Source organism: Centroberyx affinis, unplaced genomic scaffold (genome assembly GCF_046629955.1).
Source record: "Centroberyx affinis isolate AG114_WGS23_722 - 3 ecotype Tasmania unplaced genomic scaffold, CSIRO-AGI_Caff_v1 ptg004081l_1, whole genome shotgun sequence".
NCBI lineage: Eukaryota > Metazoa > Chordata > Actinopteri > Beryciformes > Berycidae > Centroberyx > Centroberyx affinis.
The window spans coordinates 203535-224886 of record NW_027281867.1 but is presented as its reverse complement, the minus strand read 5'-3'; the positions used below and the strand labels follow the sequence as shown (position 1 = coordinate 224886).

The following is a 21352-nucleotide window of genomic DNA, read 5'->3' as shown; positions in this document are numbered from 1 at the left end:
CACACACACACATCAGAGCCGGGGGACACTTCAACAGGACGGACATGCTGGCTGTGTTTACATTAGAGGTGGACTGATGATACTGGACTTTTGTTAAATGTCAGATGTCAGGTAGTCATGTGGTCCACTGCTGATATGATGGAGGTTCCTGCCTGGCCACAGCTGCAGGAAAACAGTCTGGAAAACCTGCAGTGAAATTTGATTTTCTTTGCACATTTTGTTAAATAGTTTACTTGTTCAGTTAAGTTTTGGAGGCTCTTCCACTCTGAGAAGAATCAATACAAAATATCAGCTGTTGGTATCTTCAATAAAAATATATTGTTATGGGCAGTGGTGGAAAGTAACTAAGTACATTTACTCAAGTACTGTACTTAAGTACAATTTTGAGGTACTTGTACTTTACTTGAGTATTTCCATTTTATGCTACTTTGTACTTATACTCCACTACATTTTAGAGGGAAATATTGTACTTTTTACTCCATTACATTTATTTCACAGCTATAGTTACTAGTTACTTTTGAGATCAATATTTTATATTTAAAACATTTGATTATCTTTATAAAATAACTATAAAATAGCATTGTTATAGATTAGACTACCCAAAAGTATAGCTAAATTGTTAAGATTAGCTTCACGTTGACAACTTTAAAATGCTGCTTACATGTACATGTATGTCAATAAATCAGTATTAATATTCCAATAATTTATGGAAAATATAACTCTCTAAATGGGGAAAGTTTGCATAATGAGTCCGTTTACTTTGATACTCTAAGTACATTTTGCTGCCAATACTTATGTACTTTTACTTAAGTATGATTTTGAATGCAGGACTTTTACTTGTAATGGAGTATCTTTACATTGTTGTATTGCTACTTTTACTTAGTAAAATATCTCAGTACTTCTTCCACCACTGGGTATGGGTATTGGCCTTAAAAGACCCATATTACCCTCGTTTACATTCAGTAACCCAGCTGCTGGTCATACACTGGTTTCATTCAGGTCAAGTTGTTTACATGAACTTTTGATGCCCTGCAACTGAGTCTCCCTGTTGCCATGAATAAACCAGGTAAGACAATATTCCTGCAAAAACAATATGAAAAAGACGCGTGAAAAAGTCAGCAGCTGCCCTGTCCTTATTTCACTGAGGAAAGTTGCTTCTAATACAGGGGAAAGAAAGGATGATCCCAATAGGCAAGTACTGCTCACCACCATGTTTTTTGTTGACATACAAAATTCTGTATGTATATGCTGTGTGAGTTTGTGCAGACGATGAAAACAAAAAGTAAAAGTGATAAGATGTTTCCGTGCCACAGTAACCTGTTTTAAAGGCATTTTAAGACACCTACAGTAGCTTTTGAAAATGTTTAATAAATCAGCATGTTTTATTTTTTGCTTTGCAATAACTTGACCCCATTAAAGACAAGCTGGGTTTAGTCTGAGAAAAAAAGAAATCGTACATGTAAATATTTGTGATGATAACACTAAAACAATTAAACTATACGTTCATCCAAAAAAAACTCACTTTGATGAACATGAAGCTGCTTGTTGAAGAACAAATGTATTGCAGACATGTTTTTTCCAAAACTAAACCAAAAGCTGAACTCTCTGTGCATGTAAACAGGGCAGTAATCTGCTGTAGTGATCAGGCTTGTGACCCTCTGGATATGGGACGGTCTCTCTATCCGTCCTGCCACAGTAAACGTTCTGTTTAAGATCCTAAAAGGCTTGATCATGGACTTCTTATTATTCCTTACTAGAATTTATAACCTCCTCCTCCCCTTGTTTCCTCTCCTCTCTCCTCCTCTCCTCTCCTTTCCTCTCCTCTCCTCCTCTCTCCTTTCCTCTCCTTGTCTCCTCTCCTCTCCTGTCTCCTCTCCTCTCTCCTCTCTGTCTCCTCTCTCCTCTCTTTGTCTCCTCTCCTCCTCTCTCCTCTCCTCTCCCCTCTCCTTGTCTCCTCTCCTCTCCTTTCCTCTCCTCCTCTCTCCTCTCCTCTCTTTGTCTCCTCTCCTCCTCTCTCCTCTCCTCTCCCCTCTCCTCTACTCTATCCTCTCCTCTCCCCTCTCCTCTATCCTCCTCTCCTCTCCTTGTCTCCTCTCCTCCTCTCCTCTCCTCTCCTTGTCTCCTCTCTTCTCCTTGTCTCCTCTCCTCTCTCCTCCTCTCTCCTCTCCTCTCCTCCCCATGGTGGAACACATAAACACACAAACCGCTCTCCAATTATAACAGTGGGATGAAACACTAGAGGGCAGTGGAGAAAACGCATTTCCAAAGCTCCTCTATAAATCACCCCCCCCCCCCCCCCAAACAGGACAGAGTTGAGCCATACCTTCCATCTGTCCAACTTAATAAATTCTGCAATTCCTCCCTGTTCTCTTGACTTTTTAGACTCGATTTTACTTCTTGCACAATTTGTACTCTTTTTTTTTTTCTTTTTTTTTTCACCCCAGCTGCAGTGGAGCAGAGTCAACAGAGAGTCTGGCAGCGGCTGCGTGTGTGTGTGTGAGTGTGTGTATGTGTGTGTGAGTGTGTGAGTGTGTGTGTGTGTGTGTGAGTGTGTGTGTGAGTGTGTGTTAGGAGGAGTAGTGAACTTTGTGAGGACGCTGAGAGGTCAGTCACCTCGATCAAACCTGGATGGGTGGGGTGGATGGTGAGGGTTGAGGCGGATTGGAGTGGGGGTGGGTGGGGGTCTGGGGGGTGGGGGGGTTGGGGGTGCTGGTGGGGGGGCAGTGGGAGAGGACACTGTGACCGCTGGGATCCCATGAAAGGTTAAAAAACAAAAGCCTTCTTCACAGGTCATTTAATCTGGAGCTGAGTTGTAACAACATCTCATTTATCTTCAAACTGCTGGAAAGTTCTGCCAGCTGAGTGACATCACTTCACACGTCACCGACCCGACTGTTTCAAGAATTTGTGACATCATCTTTGACACCAGCGGAGGGATCTGCTGTCTTCTGAGATATCGTCACTTCAGTTTCAAGAGAGTAATTGAAAAAAGCGAGACTGCATCGGCTCTTTTTTTGCCCCGGGCCAATTTCTCCCCTCGTTTTGAGATAAATAATGTTTTCGGTTTCGATGGCTGATTGGTTGACGTTGTTGAGGCGGCCATATTTTGCAGTGCAGTTTGGGAAAGTTACGGTTCAGCAAGCTCTCAACAGGAACACGCACCAAAAAAGGTGAAAACCGTCATCCATGACTGTACTGTATGTCTCATTCAGGTGCTGTTTATCTGACCGTGGTACCAGTCGATTTCAAGTCATTTCCCTGGGTGGCAGAAGTTGTAAAAGGATTGTTCTCATGACTGTTTGGTGGATTCTTGTGGAAGCTCAGCTAACAAATTTACTTCATACTTCACTACATTTTTAGCTACTAACCTGAACCCACAGCCTGGCTCAGATTAGCCCAGCGAGCTAAACCTCCCATCCAGAAACCTGAGACGGAGCTGAACAACACGCTCCAGTCAGGATGACCTCAAACTTTGAGCGTTGTTTTATTGGTTGCCAGATATGTCACTCGAACGAGGGCAGGCAGGGTCATTAATGTGCTAAACCAAGCAGGTCATCTATTACTTTTAAAACGTTTTTTTTTTTTTTTTTTTACATGTTGTAAAGTGCCATTTATTATCCAGTTCTGCCTTTTACAAACTGAATCGGCTGTAATGTTTCCCACCTGCTGACGTTTAGTCTCTCTCGACAATGACAAAACGATAAGAAAAAAAAATCACTAGAACCTCCTCAACAGTGAATCAATCCAATAGTTATATGCATTGGAGACACTACAATAATTGTTGTACAATAAATGTTTTTTAGGTTTTCAGAAGTTGTAAAGTTAGTCAAAGTGCATTATACATTTTTTTTTAGCTCTTTCTCGTCACTTTTTTGAGCGGAAAGATAGCAGCAATCTTGTTTAAGATATAATAAATGCCATTTTAAATAAGTTCAGATTCCATTTTAAATTCATTTTGGTTCGAATTTTTTTGGAAGAAAATCACTCTGCAGACTGTTTCAATACCAACAACAAAGCAGAGGGATCCACTTCTCTGGGTTACGCATAAAACACAATGGAGTGCTGATTGTATTAGAGAGGGTTTGTTGCTCGCTGCACACCAAGTCAACCGTCTCTCTGGAAATAGAGACGCTGTAAAGACTTAAAGTAAAGTTTTTTTTTGCGTCAGTAGAACTCACTGGAGTTGAGGAGGATCATGGCCTTCAGGCAGACGTACTCCTCCCTCTGCAGCTTCAGCTCGCGAAACCGAGAAATGGCTGCCAGCAGCATGTCAAAAATCTCCATGATGCCCTCCACACAATGGCCCTCCTCCCTGGAGAGAGAGAGAGAGAGAGAGAGAGAGAGAGAGAGAGAGAGAGAGATGAGAAGGAGATAAAGTAAGAGGAAGAGACAGGTAGAAAGACAGGAGGGGACAAAGGGAATACGTGGAGAAATGGGGGAGAGAATGAGAAAGTGCGGATGAGAGAGAGAAAGTGGAAGAGAGACAAATGAATAAGGTGAAAGAGAGAGGGAGAGAGAAAGAAAGATGAGAAGGAGATGCATAGAAAGGTAAGGGGAAACAACGCAATTAAGTGAGAGAAAGAAAGAGAAAATGAAGGAAAGGGAGAGGTAAAGAAAGAGGGCAGTTAGAAGCAGAAAAAGAAATGGGAGAGAGATAAAGGAATAGAGTGAGAGATGGAGGGGGAGAGAAAGAGAGAGAGTAAAAGGGAGGAGATGAAGGAAGAAATGGAGAGAGGGAGAGATAAGAGACAGAAAGAGAGAGAAGTGGGAGAGAGAAAGGAGTAAGGTGTGAGGAGAGAAGAAGAATGGGAGGAATGTTCATCAATTTCTGTTCTTATCATTTTGTAAGCGTTTCATTTCATAATCATTTATATGACTACTTTTCAAAAGCTAAAAATGAATGGTGATATCAGCTCCATGTTATTCTGCTGTAGTAATCACTAATGAGACTCTTGACCATCACAGTTTCACAAGCTCTCCATCCAAATTATATTATTGTCACTTTGTAATGACATTTTTAAATTGTTGTTTACATTCCAGCAGCCAATGGCATCGCTAGAAATATTTGTGGCTCAGAAATAAACAGAATTCTGCACAGTCAGACTTTGTTCTCATTGAACTTTTATTACATTGTATCATTTTTGTATTGAATCCTGAACCCCATATCGCGTATCGAATCGTATCATTAGATAAGCAGGTTGTCCCATCGCTAACATTGAAGCCCTTTGAACTGAACAGTAAGAAAATGAGCATCTATGTTTGTGTATGACTGATTGATTGATTTAATCCTATATTGGTAACACTTTACAATAAGGCTCACTACGTTAAGGGTTAGTTAATGCTTAATAAGCATTAACTAATCCTTAACTTAGTGACCCTTACTGTAAGTGTTACCCCTATATTTGAACAGGTAAGTCCCATTGAGATCGAGATCCCAAAAATATTCAAAATCTTCAGAAAATATTCTGAATTGCAGAGCATAAAACAAATTCAAAACACATTATTTACAATTACAAGACATTCCACATGCAAACATATTAAGAAAGCCTATTGAGAAAAACAAGAGCAATCCCTATGTAATACAGCAGAGCAGTAACCTAAAGAGAGCGAGTAAGTGAGCATGTGTGAAACAGTGAGCGAAAGATAGTAAGACCGAGAGACAAAGACAGAAAGTTATAGATAGAAAAGAGCAAAGAGATGAGCAGACAAGATGAGTGACAATGAGAAGATGAAGCTGTTTTCTGTTGTTTTTTGTTCCGAGCCTGTTTCTGTGTAAATGGACGGATTTGCTGCAGGATGTTTTCCTCGGCCTCCAAGGAGAAAGCGTCATGGCCGCCGCACGGTGAAAAATAAGACTGTGTTATGAAAACACAGCAAGGTTAAGATAAAGCCTGTAGTGACAGTTTCCCTGGCAGTGGAGGAAGAAAGGTACAATGCTTCACTCAACCCACCAGGACAACAAAGCTCTCTCTCTCTCTCTCTCTCTCTCTCTCTCTATCATCTCACTCTGCTCTCATTCACTCTCTTTTTGCGCACACACACACACACACCACACTTCATACACAAATTACACTAGTGGAAGACATGAAATAGTAATAATAATAATAATACTTTATTTATATAGCACTTTTCTTAAAGTTACAAAGTGCTGAACACCAAAAGATTAAACAATGACAAAATAAATAAAAAAGAAATTGCATAAAAAGACACTAAACAACAAAAGCCAACTGAGAAGGAGAATAAAACAGTGTGTTTTCAGTTGTGATTTAAAAGTAGTGACAGACTCAGCTCTTCTGATATTCTCAGGCAGGCCGTTCCATAACTTAGGAAACAGCACAAACCATAACATTGTATGAACAGTAAAGTCTTACTATGGTCTGTCTGTCTCTGGAGGTCAATGAATGCTCAGCCACTCGAGGTTTTTGCTCGTTGACCCAAACTAGCATTAAACATCCGGCACTCAGACCAGATGCACTGCAAAAAAATGTCTGTCCTATAAATCATTTTGTGATTTCAGTCCTTAAAACTTTTTCTGAAAGGTCCCATGTTCTCCACTCTCCAGTGTTTTATTTTCTGTCTTGAGGTCCATTCAAAGCTGTGTGTGTGGTGTCATGAACCAAAAACACTCTCAATCCATTTTTACATTTTCCAGCATCTCTCTGAGGCTTACCAAGAACAGGCTGTTTCTGTCGCCGTGTCTTTAAGGCTCATTAATATTAACGACCCCTCTGTTCCGATTGGCTAACCGTTTCGAGAGTAAAACGTGAGACGCTGGCGCCCGGCGGCTACAGGTAGGGAAAACTCTCCGGTAATAAACAATGACAACCGCTCAACCGCTTTGAAAAAAACATTTTGTTAGTCTATTATTTCTTACAAAAATGATAATGAGCGAACCTTTGTGACGCCACAAAGTTACGTAAGACCAAACGGCTCGTTTAGAGGCTCGCTGCACTAATATGGATTGTGTGGATTGTTTAGATAGCACATCCAACTCCTTTATAATCAAAGAGGCAAGGGGAGTCCTGTTTTACACCATATGGGACCTTTAAAGTCACACTGAAAGCTCATCCTATCACACCATATATCTATTTGATAATTTATGCCAACAAAAAGACGAAACAAAATATTTTCTTGTATTTTTAGATCAAAATCTCATTACTTTTACTTCCTGGAAAACAGAAAATCTTTAATGGTGGCATCATCGTGTACCAGGAGGCGTAAATAAAAATTCCAACCAATAAAACCATCACAGACTTTTTAGTCTGCCCCTCTGCCCCTCTCATCAAATTAAACTGCCTTTCTCTCTCTAACTGATCTCCCATTGGTTTAGACTTTTGAATGACCCCTCCCTGTCTTATGTCCCGCCCCAACATCCTGTTTCAGCAGGAAATACATCACATCAGATGCTCTCAAATGCAGTTTCATTGCGACTTTAAAGCTGCACTTTCAGGAGAAAGTTTTGGATTTCACTCTATAGGTTCAACTTTCACTTTTTGTGAGTGCGAAGATGATTTCCCACCAAAATGCTTGTTTTAGTTTATTTGCAAGGTGATAAAATATAGAAGTGAAATGATAAAAACGCAATATAAAATACAATGATAAAAAACACACATTTGTGCAAGTAAGATAAAAAACCTAAGGGGCATATAAGAACATCTCACCTCAATAAAAAATTAAAAAAGAAACAAAACTACACTTTCTCTTCCCACTGTTTCATTTAAAGCGTCTCATAGGTTTCTGTATTTTGTTTGTTGTGGTTCGGTATTCTGCTGCATATCGTTCTGCAAGCCGAACTCGACGTTAAGAACAATAAAGCCTTGAACCTGACCTGCAGTGATCCTGTACCTCTAACAACAGACAGGCTGCTCACTTCCTTTAATGCATCATGACGCTGCTGCTGCCACATTACATGAATCAGTGTCATCTGGTCGAACAGGACTCCAAAGCCCTGGTAGAGAGGCTAATTACTGTGTGTTTACTGTGGATACAAAAGGTGAATTGCAGTGTCAGCAGCAGCCAGCCGTCATCTGGCCAAAGTTGAAGGTCGGTGTGGGAGAGAACAGTGAGAGATAAAGAAATCTGGCAAAGAAAATCACCAAGCATCTGAATGCAGGCGGTCCAGCAGAGACGGCTGTGTATCTGCAGGAAATGTTACAAAAAGATGATAACTTTACTGTCTGAAGGTCTCAGTTTACCCCCGGTTTATTGTGAGAGGTCAACTTCATCAGTGTGGAGTGTGGAGATGTGGGAAGATCACACACACACACACACACACAGACACACACAGGGTACACAGGGTACACACAGTACGGCAGTTGCACACCAGACTCGATTGCACAAGGCGGATAGTTCACCTCCGTTCACTGTCGATGAGAACTGATCGTGTGCGCTTGGCATGATGGGATAGGTCGTAACAACAACTGGCATGTTGATATATTTTGGAGCCGGAGCAGCCAAAGAGAGGCAGAGGGCGGAACCCACTATTGGCAGAGCCGCCTGCTATTGGCCCATAATCGACAACCTGTCGATCACTGGACAGGCGACCTGTCAATCACTAGGAAAACAACCCTGTTTCATATCCATTATATCTCGTTAATGACACAATTATTTTGATAAAATTGCCATTTGGACACATATTAGAAGAAGTGAAATTAGCTACTGAGGCCAAAACCTCTTGTCAAAAAATGTTATTGATTTTCTATTTTGAGTGAGAAGTGGGGTTGTGGTCCTGTGGTTTTTTTGTGGTTTTATTGCAACAAGCAAAAGTTGAAGAAGCGTAATATTATGCAAATGAGCATGATGGTCGCAGCACCAGATCCAATCTCACTCGGACAAACATCTGGTTCTGGTCATTACATTTTTGTTTCTAGTTCCACTTTGTCTTTGAATGGAAGATGGAAGAGAATTATTATTCCCAAATATTTGGGAATAATAATTTAGATTTCCCAAATTATATAACCCATCTCTGTCAGCAAATGAAATAATGCATGGAGGAAACTGGCAGAGATTGTTGGTTTTCCTGGTGTGAAAAGTTACCTGAAGTAGCCTAAAACCATTTAGCTGCTAACTTTACCTCTAGTAGCCTAAACAGCTAATGTTAGCTTGCTAGCTAACCTATCCCATCACAGCTAGCTAACACACTAGAGAAAAACATAAGTATAAGATTACATTTTCCAGACATATGATTATGGATTTTATATTTGGGCAAAATTAAATGAATAAAATGGTAAAATACCAAATAGGTCTACATAAACAAATAACACTAAACAAAAGAAATCAATCCAATGCTTCGCCCAAAACAGCCAGTGAAACGGCCACAAGCAATGACTTTTACACAACTGTAAACACACAAGTGTAGGCGAGAATACACACACACACACACACACACACACACACACACACACACACACACACACACACACACACACACCACACCCCTCTCTGCAGGCATATGAGGAAGCATTTTCTGCCAGTGAAAGCTAACACGCCTTAGCATGTGGGAGTAGAAGACTAAAGCCCGCGCCAAGGGCCTGTCCCGCAAAAAAAATGACCCCATGTTATTAAAACTGCACATTGGCCCAGGAACAACTTTATAAAAGCCTTCTGTGTTATAAAACAACAGATGACCACACTACTTTCAGTTCAAATTTGGTCTCATCTGGGTTTTTCATTACTTTTACAGATCAGTTTCATGAGGTTTTTGTCTTATTTGGAAACAATATAAATCTTACTTCTTTGATAAACGCTGCAGACAGCATGACTCTCTGAGGCTACAGGCAGTTTTAGATTACAAAGCAATAAAATGCGTTGAGTTGTATACATGCTTACCTGGGATGAATAATTTTAATGTGTGAGAGAGAGACAGTATCAGAAAGAAAGAAAGAAAGAAAGAAAGAAAGAAAGAAAGCTAAGGCGAGTACCATGTAACCGCTTGTGAAATCTTTCCTGTCGATCTCTACTGTAAAATCATAAAAAAGAAAAAGAAAAGAAAGAAAGAAAGAAAGACAAACATCCACCCATCCATCCATCTATCCATCCATCTACCTGCCTCCCATATGAGACATTCATGAACGCCCCAACCTTTGCTCTGCTAATAACCAAGCCACTGTCAACCGGTATAACGGCTGTCATGTCTCCTCACCTGTTGAGTTTGAAGTCGGGGGAGAAGATGAGTTTTCCAGGATGGTCCACCGACCTCCACATCAGGCCCAGCATCAGCACCTCCAGCCAGCAGCACTTCAGCAGGTGGATCTGGTCCGCTAGACTCAGCTCCACAAAGCCTGTGGTAAAAGGAAATACAGACACACAGTTGGAGCTAATTAGCTGAGGTTCAGGAGCAGGAACACACCTGAACTCCACCTCTTCCTGCCTTAAACTATATACGCCTACCTGCCCTGCACCCCTGTTTGTTCTTGTCCATGAAGCTGTCATCCATGGCCAAACTAAAAACTAAACTATTCTTGAATAAACGTTCAAACTGCATTCTGTTGACGGTGTGGTCCTAGCTTGTGAATTACCGTTATACCTGGCATTAACATGCGTCTCCTATCCAGATGCTGTCTAGATGCAGTAGATACATTGCCCGGGTCCAGACCTTTGACTCCGCCCACTCCACTGAGTTGACTGATTCTGGTCTGGCATCGTGACATGAAACAGCGGTTTCTCGGTTGAAAAATGATCGGTCCAATGAGCACCAGGGGGGGACTAACGATTAGCCAATCAGCGCCACGGGCGGGACTAACGCCGTTGTCCAGCTGTTGTCAAGCTGTGTGCCGGAACCAAGGAGGAGTAATAACAACAATGGCGACCGCTATAGACAAGATAGACGCTGCTATTGAGGCTGCTCTAAATCGATTAAAAGTACCAATTACTTTGAAATCTGAAATACTTTGTTTTTACTTCGCTCTGTGTTGTCAAAGATGCTCTATACTTTCTGAACCGTCTCTGGTGTTGTCATGGCTACGCATCAGTGTTGGCTTAAAATGACGTTAGATTCAGGCGGATACGTCGGTCTCTAGTGATTGGTTAGGGAAAATCGAATCCCTCTCCCCCACGGAAATCGGTTAGAGTGGAGGCAATGTCAGACTGAAGATGGAAATGGAGTGGAACGAGTTGACAATTCTGTCTGATATCAGGCAATTAGATACAGATACACTAGATAAAGTTTACCTGGAATCTATTTACAACTGGCATTAATGGAAATGTACCCCAAAATAAAAATTCTGTCATTATCTATTCACTGCCCATGGACAGGGATGCAAACAAATCAGGGGTTAAAAAGGTGACAAAAGCCCAAAGATGTATTATAGCTACGGGGGTGTGGGGACATGCCCTCCCGGAGATAGAAAAAATGTGTTTAAAAGCCTGTTTCTAGTACTTTTTTAACAATAAGATATCAAAAACAAACTTTTTAGGTCAAGTTATTGTCACTACAAAATCATTCAGTGCAACTGAACCAAGGTAACTTTGGTTCAAAGGATGAAGAAACAAAGGGAATGAGCGGAGGAGGGTAAAAATGATGTATTAAGTGCATCACAACAGCTTTGAGCCGTCAAGCCGCTCTAACAAATATTCCCATGTCACGTGAACGCAGCATAAACTACAGCCCCATTCACAAAGGGAGGAGGGGTAGTCGGGGTAGAGTGCGACATGGACGGAGAAAGAAAGAGGCAAACAAAAGAAACACTAGTCTAAGAAATCAATTTTCAAGATTTTGACTGTTGAATCGAGTTTCCCCAGTCATGACGAGAAGACGGCCAGGACAATGTGCATTCAAACATTCACTCCTGCCATACGGTTACATCTTTCTGCTCTCCGTTAGCCAGCTGTTGTACTTGGTAGCTCCTACTGTAGGTGTTAACGTGTTTAACCGAATGACCGTGAAGCAAAAAAGCAGCCTATAAATTGTACACTTCCTATGAACATTATGGACAAACAGAAAACGCTGAAAAAACAATCTCAAAATGCACCGCAGCGTCTCTGCGTCTTAACGGTTCAGTGTCGAGTCAGACAAGTCCAGCGACATCACTGAACAGCAGCTTGTATTTTGCTTGACAGTGCCTTTCTCACCTGTCCAGGGTTTCTTAGCTCTTTTATATGGCAGACAATGCGCACTCATTTTCACTTCTATCAGTCTAAAAAAAAAAGCAGAGAAAATGGGCTTTGTTCGCAAACGGGGAGTCTTTGTGATCTCTTCACGTTAACACCTCTCCTAGGAAGCTACCTGCTGGGCTGAACACTGGCTGAGAGAGGAGAGGAGAGGAGAGGAGAGGAGAGGAGAAAGAAGAGAAGGAGAGGAGAAAGAGGAGAGGAGAGGAGAGGAGAGGAGAGGAGAGGAGAGGAACTGTAAACCTTCACAGCCACTAAAGAAACAGAGATACGAGGGAGAAAGTGTAAAAAGAGAGAGGAGGATAGGAAAGGAGAGGAAATGAAAGGAGAGGCACTGTGTCATCCTCTACCTCCTCTGACAAAGACAGAAACAAAAGAACGAAAAAAAAGAAAGAATGAAAGAACGAAAGAAAGAACAAACGAAAGAAAGAAAGAAAGAAAGACATAAGTAGCAGCCTTCAACTTTTAACATAGATGATTAATGATTTATTGTCTGTCCATCTGTTCACTCATTCACTCATTTGTTTGTTTATTCACCTGCGGCATCTCAGACACCACTGACTGAACTTGGGGGGAAAGATGCATCTCACCACTGTCTTCTGCCACTGAGCAGGTGTGGAACTATGCCAATTGGCCCAAGGCTGACGGTGCCAAAGTCAAAGCTGCTTCCATTGACTTCTAATTCATTCCCTAACTTCTAATCTTAACCAGTGAATGCCTAAGCCTAACTTGCACCTGACCTCAGTCTTAATGTTTAAATATCTTCTCAGCAATACAAAACATATCACCACACACAAACAGGGCTGTAGCCAAGACCACCTTAGCCAATTCCATGACCAGGTCCAGTCGGGATTGAGTAAAGACCGAGACCAAAGGGATCATCAAGGAGAGGAAAGGAGAGGAAATGAAAGGAAAGGCACTGTGTCATCCTTTACCTCCTCTGACAAAGACAGAAACGAAAGAACAAAAGAAAGAACAAAAGAAAGGTCGAACGAACGAAACTGAAACAACAGAAATACAAGGGAGAAAGTGTAAAAAGAGAGAGGAGGATAGGAAAGGAGAGGAAATGAAAGGAGAGGCACTGTGTCATCCTCTACCTCCTCTGACAAAGACAGAAACAAAAGAACGAAAAAAGAAAGAATGAAAGAACGAAAGAAAGAACAAATGAAAGAAAGAAAGAAAGAAAGAAAGACATAAGTAGCAGCCTTCAAATTTTAACATAGATGATTAATGATTTATTGTCTGTCAATCAGACTCTGTCTGTCCATCTGTTCACTCATTCACTCATTTGTTTGTTTATTCACCTGCGGCATCTCAGACACCACTGACTGAACTTGTGGGAAAGATGCATCTCACCACTGTCTTCTGCCACTGAGCAGGTGTGGAACTATGCCAATTGGCCCAGGGCTGACGGTGCCAAAGTCAAAGGTGCTTCCATTGACTTCTAATTCATTCCCTAACTTCTAATCTTAACCAGTGAATGCCTAAGCCTAACTTGCACCTGACCTCAGTCTTAATGTTTAAATATCTTCTCAGCAATACAAAACATATCACCACTGTAGCCAAGACCACCTTAGCCAATTCCATGACCAGGTCCAGTCGGGATCGAGTAAAGACCGAGACCAAAGGGATCATCAAGTCCTAGTCAACACCAAGACTAAAAACAGGTAATACACTGTACAGTACATTTCTTTCCAAAGGCAAAAAATAATCATTAAAGAGTTTTCTTGAAGTGATGAACATGAACAAAGCAGATTCTGACAATATGTTAGAAAAATAGTCATCCTGCTTAATTGTTTTTATTTAAAGAGTAACTAAACCCCAAACCCAAATCTTTGGTGAAGCTGACACCTAATGGTGAAAAGTAGGGTACTGAACTGGCCATCTGCTATTGGCTGGTCTTTGTGCCAGGTGATGTCACCACCTGTTGTACTCTATAGAGGTGACATCACAGGACACACAGATCAGCCAATAGCAGATGACCAGTTGAGTACCCTACTTTTCACCATTAGGTGTCAGGCTTCACCACAGATTTAGGTGGGGTTTAGTTACTCTTTAATTGTATTGAATTGTATTGTATTGTATTGAATTGTTTTATCCGGTCGGAGGAAAGAAGAACCTTTCAACATCAAACTAATCAGTACAGTGGGATTGACTGATCAATGCATAGAAGTTTGAGGACCATTACCTACACACATTTCTACAGGTGAAATCCAAATTGTTTACAAAAAAAAATGAACCAAACATCAATAAAATTACCTGTTTTTTTTCTCATTTTTAGATAGGCAGGAAAAAGTTGAGTCAACATCCAATAGTTGAGACAAAGACAAGTCCTAGTGAAAATAAATATGAGATCAAGACAAGTTCCAAGGCGTCAAAAAACTTTTCTCTAGACCAGATTCAAGACTGAGGCCAGACTGGAGTCCTACAGCCCTGCACATAAACACACTCACACTCAACGCCCCCCCGTACTGCAGATCTTACCGGGGATCTTTTTGGCCCAGCTGATCATGAGGACCAGCTCCTTGTCGGCCAGGTTGGTGAGTGACATCATCATGTTGGCCTCGGTGAAGGGCTTCTTCAGGTCCTCCATGAGGTAGATCTCCGGAGGTTCTGCCTCCATGATGCGGGAGATGAACTGCTCGGGGCTCATGGCCGAGTGGTGCGCTTGGTCCGCCTGGGGGAGGGGGGGCATGAGGGGGAGGGGCGCCTCCAGGTGGAGGTGCCGCTGGGCCCGGGACCCCAGCCCCACCCTGGCCAGCCCCCTGCCCCCGCTGGGATCCCGAGCCTGGGGTCCGCCACGCCGATGCCTGGCTCCCCGGTAGCTACAGCGTTCGCGCCTCACACCTGGGTACAGGAACACAGCAAGGGACATGAGTAGTGTTTTTTGGTTGATTTTTTTCCTTCCTTCTTCCAATGTGTGAATGTATATATGTATTTATACAATTTGTACTGTTTTGTTCAAGTTTTGTTTTTATGTGAAGCATATTGAGTTTCCCTGTGTAGGAAATGTGCTATATAAAAAAATGTTTTACTTACTTACTATCATATGTCCTGTAATGTCCCTTTGCACTGTATGTCTTGTTTTCCCTGTACCATGTGTTTCAATTGGGGTAAGACTGATATATCAGGCCGATATTGGCCTTTTATTAAATATCAAATACTGGTCAGTCAAGCAGTCCACTGCAAACATGATGGGGGTTCGTCAGTCATAACTACCTAAAAACTGTCAATAAAACCTCCAATGAAGTTTTACTCTCTATGCACATTTTATTTATGCATTTAACTTTGTTTTTTTGTAAGGTAATTCTTCATTTAAAGGCCTAATGTATCCCAAAACATGTATTAGATTGTACTGTGTTTGTAAAGCGTCTTTGAGCACTGAGAAAAGCGCTATATAAATGTAATGTATTATTATTATTATTACTGTGAAAGTTTGTAAGTTGACAATATATCTCGGCACCAATGTGACCAAGTCAAATTCCTGTACAATTCTAGTACTTTGTGATTCTGGTCCCGTGCTTTCAGAAAATCCTCAAAATCTGAATGGCCTTTAACTTCTAACTTTCATGATTCTATGAATTATGTGTGGTCTCAATTACAATATTATAAAGTGAGGATGCGATGAGAAAGAGGGACGGGCCTACCACACTTCATCATGCCCACTTCGTAGCATTTGCGTAGGCGGCAGGCCTGGCAGCTTTTACGCCGGTTCTTGTCGATAGTGCATTGGTTTGTGGCGGGGCAAATGTAGTCATTGTGTCCTAACAGACAAAGAAAAGAAAGACACATTGGGGCATTACATTATATGAATGTTTCAGATAGATAGATAGACGGATGGATGGATGGATGGATGGATGGATGAAACAGTGAATAGATAGACAGAAGGACATATGGGCACACAGGATGATGGATCGACAAGTTGACAGAAGTCATACCTTGGATACTCCTCTTAAAAAAGGCCTTGCAGCCCTCGCAGGACCACACGCCGTAGTGGTACCCAGAGGCGTAGTCGTGGCACACGGCGCAGAAGTGCATGTCGGCCTTCCCTACAGAGGATGAGGAGTTAAGCCCTTCGCCTCCCTCCTCCAGTCTCTTCCCCAGCAGCTTGTTAGAGCTGATGAGGGAGCTGCGAGAAACAGTGAACATAGACCCAGTTAAAGGGACAACTTGACATTTTGAATTTTAGCCTGTCATTCACTCGTCATTAGTCTGCCAACAGGCACTTTATTGCTGAGAAAGTCTCCACAACGGCATTTCAGTCAACTGAAAAATTGCATTGGAGAACTGTAAGCATTCTTCATTGAAACAGAATTGGTGTAGAGGCTTTCCAGTAGTATCACAAATCTCCCAGCAGTCATGCCTGGTGCGATCATGGACGTCCACTGGAGAGCTGGTTGTGCACAAATAATGGCTAAATATATAGCAACCAGGAAAGAAAGAGAGATATAAAAGAGATATATTTGAAAAAGATTGTTGCGGCGTGGGTGTAGAGCCATTCAGAAACAAGTAAAAATAAATATTCTGAGGTAGATTTGTCTCCAAATTTACAGTAAAGTGTAAACTGTCTTGTCTTTAGCCCTAGTCTCTACTCCAGAACACTCTGAGTTGTAGCTTGAGAAGAGTCAGCTCAGTTATCCTGAACAAACTATTAGCTAGCTAACTAGCCAGCAAACACACTGATGTTAACATGCTACTACTAGCCACTAACTCCAGCTTCTACTAGATATGCTAGTGGACACATCAGATGTGTTCGATAGTTAGTTGACCAGATACTACAATGTTGCTAGCTAAGAAGTTGACAAAACACAAAATCAGTCAGATTTATCAGTGGTGAAATGATCAGTTCCCAGTCAAAACCAGCACAGAAATTAACACTGTTCTATTTAATTCTGTTGAGACAGTCATTTGTACATTTAGAAATTCAATCAGTTGCTAACAGCCACTTTTACCCAAGAGCTGTGGACCTCCAATATGGCTGCCAGAGTGTGTAACGAAAGCCCAGTATTGCTAACAGCAAGCTAGCGTATTAGCTTTTGTGTATAGCCTGCTAAACAGCCCGCTAAAATTGTGTTCACTTTAAAAACAGGTTAGTGGAGAGGGTATTGAGGTGGCAATCAACTAGGACTACAAATCTGCAAAAAATTACAAGCTTGTCACAGGATTTTATTCTCTATCCAGACTTATCAATATTTCAGGATATTTTTGGACATTGGCTTGAAACAAAGGAAAGTATCTTGAAAGTTTCTTCTCTCAAGACTCAATTTCTTGTTTTATGATTATTTCATGGAATAAGTCATATTGACATGAATCAAGTGATTTTTTTTAAATTGGCAACATCATCTGATTTTGCTGTAAGGTAATTAAATGACGGTTAATAAAATAAAATCACTTGCCAAGCTTGTAGTAAAGAACACCTTGTTAGGTTTTATTGCTGAATTAATTTCATCCATGTGTCAGTGTCAGTGAACGAAGGGAGCAAACCTACCTGTTGGGGGTGATGCCGTGGGGTTTGGCCTCCACCCAGGGTGCATGGGGGCTGGGCTCGTTGTAGACCAGCGGCTGGGGGCAGTGCAGCGTCAGCGAGGGCACGTTGGGGTGGCTGTGGGGGGGCCAGAAGAGCGAGGGGCTCAGAGGGGGGCACAGTGATGAGGGGCTGTCGGTGATGGGCGGCCTGCCGTAGCTCAGCACAGACGGGCTGTAGAAGGTCAGAGGTCCGTGGCCGTGGCCGTGGCCGTACTCGTGGCCGCCGTCCGTATACGGAGAGGGGATGCAGACCGTGTGGCCGTCCATGCCCACAGGGGGGCTGTACACGGCGGGCAGGAGGCCCGGGGAGCTCACTCTCTCCGACGCCTTGCTGGAGTCCACCTCCTGCAGCTGAAGCAGGGGCACCGGGTCAGCGCTGATCCCCGGAGAGGAGGCCATCATGGGGCAATCTAGGTGACGATGACGAGGGTGACGGTGATGAAGCTGATCTTTCTATTGCATTTCTTACTGTGGACAAGTCCTGTGTCAGGAAGGAGAGAAATGTTTGCAGTGTTATTGAAGACAAAATATTGAATCAGAATTCAGATAAAACAAGAAAGCCCCACCAGAAAAGGCTGAAACATGCAGTCTAGAGGTTAAGAGTGACTGTCCAGTAAGCAGAAGGTCCCAGGTTCAATCCCCTCTGACCCCTGATGTCTGTCTGCTGAAGTGTCCTTGAGCAAAACACTGAATCCCTACCAGCTGCAGGAGCCTGCTCTGTAGCTGAGCCTGAACTCTGACCTCTGACCTCCCTGTGGGAAAGGGGCAGACAAATTTCTCCCTAGTACATTAACTGAGTTTCACAACAACATCTTGCCAACTGTCCAATTCACTGACACAGTTCTTAATAAAGGGACCACCAGCATGAATAAATATGAGTTTTAAATACTATGAAGCTTTAATAGGATTAGAAATTCAATACTTTTGTTTTTTATATTTTTGGTGTTTACATTCATATATTGCATCAAGAAAACACAAACAAAGGTGTTGTGGCTTCTTATTTATATACACACACACACTACACTAGAGCTCATTAAAGCTATTGTCGTCATTTCATCCTATTCTTTTCAAATTTGGAGATTCGCCTCTCAGCAAACTTGGAGGCGTGTGACTTTTTCTGCTGCACAATTTGAAGAGCTTCATTTCTAACTTGAATTTGAAAAGTCTTGCAAAACAATTAAAGCACAGAATTTAAACAAATTGTGCAACTTTTTAAATACATAGCTGTCAATATAATAACACTTTTCCCTGAGATATTTAATGATGAAGTTCAGGTAATTATTATTTTTCAAAATGGATATGTATTACTTTGGACATGAACTCTTCAGTTTGTGTTTGTTTTGCCTCGATTTCGTCCAGACTATGTCAGGCTTTCTTTCAATAGTGTCGTGACTCAGTTCAATTCGTTGGGGGTTAAATGGATCCTAATACTGCCTGCAGTGTTACCATTATCCAAGGCTTCACAAGAAACCACGTGAAAACACAAGATAATAGGATGTTTTCTGTACTGCGTAAAGCATGGGCAGAGGGCAAACTGAGACCCTGCTGCTGCTGCACGTGTGGACCAGATCTGACAGAAAGCAGCCTGGGGAAACACACGTAATAAGAAGCATCACAGGTTATAATAATCCACAAAACGTGTGAAAACTCCTGCAGAATATTTGATTTTGAATTATTAACCTGACAACAGTAGGTTCTTTGCACAGCTACGTAATGTAGATGACACGTGCACAGGCAAAAACCAGGAAGTCCAAAACATGAAGCATATTTGTTTCTGTTACATTTTATTGCGTTAACATGTTTTTATTGCCTGTGAAAGATGATGTGCGCAGGACTTTCTTTATGTTTTGTAAGCCACCGATCTTCTCCTATACTCCTATACTTTTACCCATAATAACTAGGTGTGCAAAGGACCTAGTGTTAAGGTTATAATAATTAAAAGGTGAATATTGTAATACTTGCACTATAAAATCACTCCTTGGACTCTTTGTCTCTTTCAGTCACTCAGTCACACACACAAACAGACACATTTTGTCTCTGTCCCTCTGTCACACACACCACTGATTCTGATAAGTGAGGTCAAATGACGCAATAGCTTACTTACCGTGTAAAAGGTGAATAAGAGCAACACTGCATGTATTTATGTAACCTAGGTATGTTTGTTCCCAAGGCAGAATATAAAAACACAATATGAAAGGCTTTATCTGGCCCGATAAGTCTAAAGTCTGTCTTCTGTGACCAGGTAGGCCTTTCAAAACACTGTAACCAGACTGTAGCCAGACTGCAGCCAGACTGTAACCAGACTGTAACCAGACTGTAGCCAGACTGCAGCCAGACTGCAGCCAGACTGTAACCAGACTGTAGCCAGACTGCAGCTAGACTGTAACCAGACTGTAACCAGACTGTAGCCAGACTGCAGCCAGACTGTAACCAGACTGTAACCAGACTATAGCCAGACTGCAGCCAGACTGTAGCCAGACTGTAACCAGACTGCAGCCAGACTGCAGCCAGACTGTAACCAGACTGCAGCCAGACTGTAACCAGACTATAGCCAGACTGCAGCCAGACTGTAACCAGACTGCAGCCAGACTGCAGCCAGACTGTAACCAGACTGTAACCAGACTGCAGCCAGACTGTAACCAGACTGTAACCAGACTGCAGCCAGACTGTAACCAGACTGTAACCAGACTGCAGCCAGACTGTAACCAGAATGTAACCAGACTATAGCCAGACTGTAACCAGACTGTAGCCAGACTGTAGCCAGACTGTAGCCAGACTGTAGCAAGACTATAGCCAGACTATAGCCAGACTGTAACCAGACTGTAGCCAGACTGTAGCCAGACTGTAGAAAGACTATAGCCAGACTATAGCCAGACTGTAGCCAGACTATAGCCAGACTGTAACCAGACTGTAACCAGACTGTAGCCAGACTGTAGCAAGACTATAGCCAGACTATAGCCAGACTGTAACCAGACTGTAGCCAGACTGTAGCCAGACTGTAGAAAGACTATAGCCAGACTATAGCCAGACTGTAGCCAGACTATAGCCAGACTGTAACCAGACTGTAACCAGACTGTAGCCAGACTATAGCCAGACTGTAACCAGACTGTAACCAGACTGCGACCAGACTGTAGCCAGACTGTAGCAAGACTATAGCCAGACTATAGCCAGACTGTACCCAGACTGTAGCCAGACTGTAACCAGACTGTAGCAAGACTATAGCCAGACTATAGCCAGACTGTAGCCAGACTATAGCCAGACTGTAACCAGACTGTAGCCAGACTGTAACCAGACTGTAACCAGACTGTAGCCAGACTGTAACCAGACTGTAACCAGACTGTAGCCAGACTGTAACCAGACTGTAACCATACTGCAGCCAGACTGCAGCCAGATTGTTGCCAGACTGTAAACAGACTCTAGCCAGACTGTGCCAAACAAGCCACCAGCCGGTTAATCAGTGCCAGAATCAACAGCAAAGCAACATCTGACTGTCAAGCCTGAACCTGAAACACGGAAGTGCAGAAATCTGTTTGGCTGTTAGCGGCCGACGACCACGAAAAGTTTGTCAACCGTCCACACATCAGAAACAATGGAGATATAGAAAATTAATGGTGACTCGATGGTGTGCATGGTTAGCAAACTGAGCCATTGTATATAAAGAAGAAGAACCGCACACTCAGCTCCACATAAAGGATTTAATAACCAACATTTTGGCCTA

General features: G+C 42.3%; 1 protein-coding gene across 1 annotated transcript; it reads right to left on the bottom strand.

Moving 5' to 3' along the window:
- Positions 1–4164: 4164 nt before the first annotated feature.
- LOC139663664 (estrogen receptor beta-like) lies at positions 4165–18036 on the bottom strand. The gene is made up of 6 exons (XM_071542381.1): positions 17597–18036; positions 16047–16237; positions 15756–15872; positions 14593–14955; positions 10142–10280; positions 4165–4312 (listed from the first exon to the last, which is right to left on the bottom strand). The coding sequence occupies exons 1-6, from the start codon at positions 18034–18036 to the stop codon at positions 4165–4167; spliced, it is 1398 nt and encodes a 465-aa protein (XP_071398482.1).
- Between the last annotated feature and the right edge of the window lie 3316 nt (positions 18037–21352).

What these genes read in the sequence shown, in the direction of transcription:
- LOC139663664 (XM_071542381.1), bottom strand. Translation starts at nt 18,036, where the DNA reads ATGATGGCCTCCTCTCCGGGGATCAGCGCTGACCCGGTGCCCCTGCTT. An exon ending in CACGGCATCACCCCCAACAG is followed by an intron (nt 16,238 to 17,596) that starts GTAGGTTTGCTC and finishes TGTTTCTCGCAG; the next exon opens with CTCCCTCATCAGCTCTAACA. An exon ending in CCCGACTTCAAACTCAACAG is followed by an intron (nt 4,313 to 10,141) that starts GTGAGGAGACAT and finishes CTCTCTCTCCAG; the next exon opens with GGAGGAGGGCCATTGTGTGG.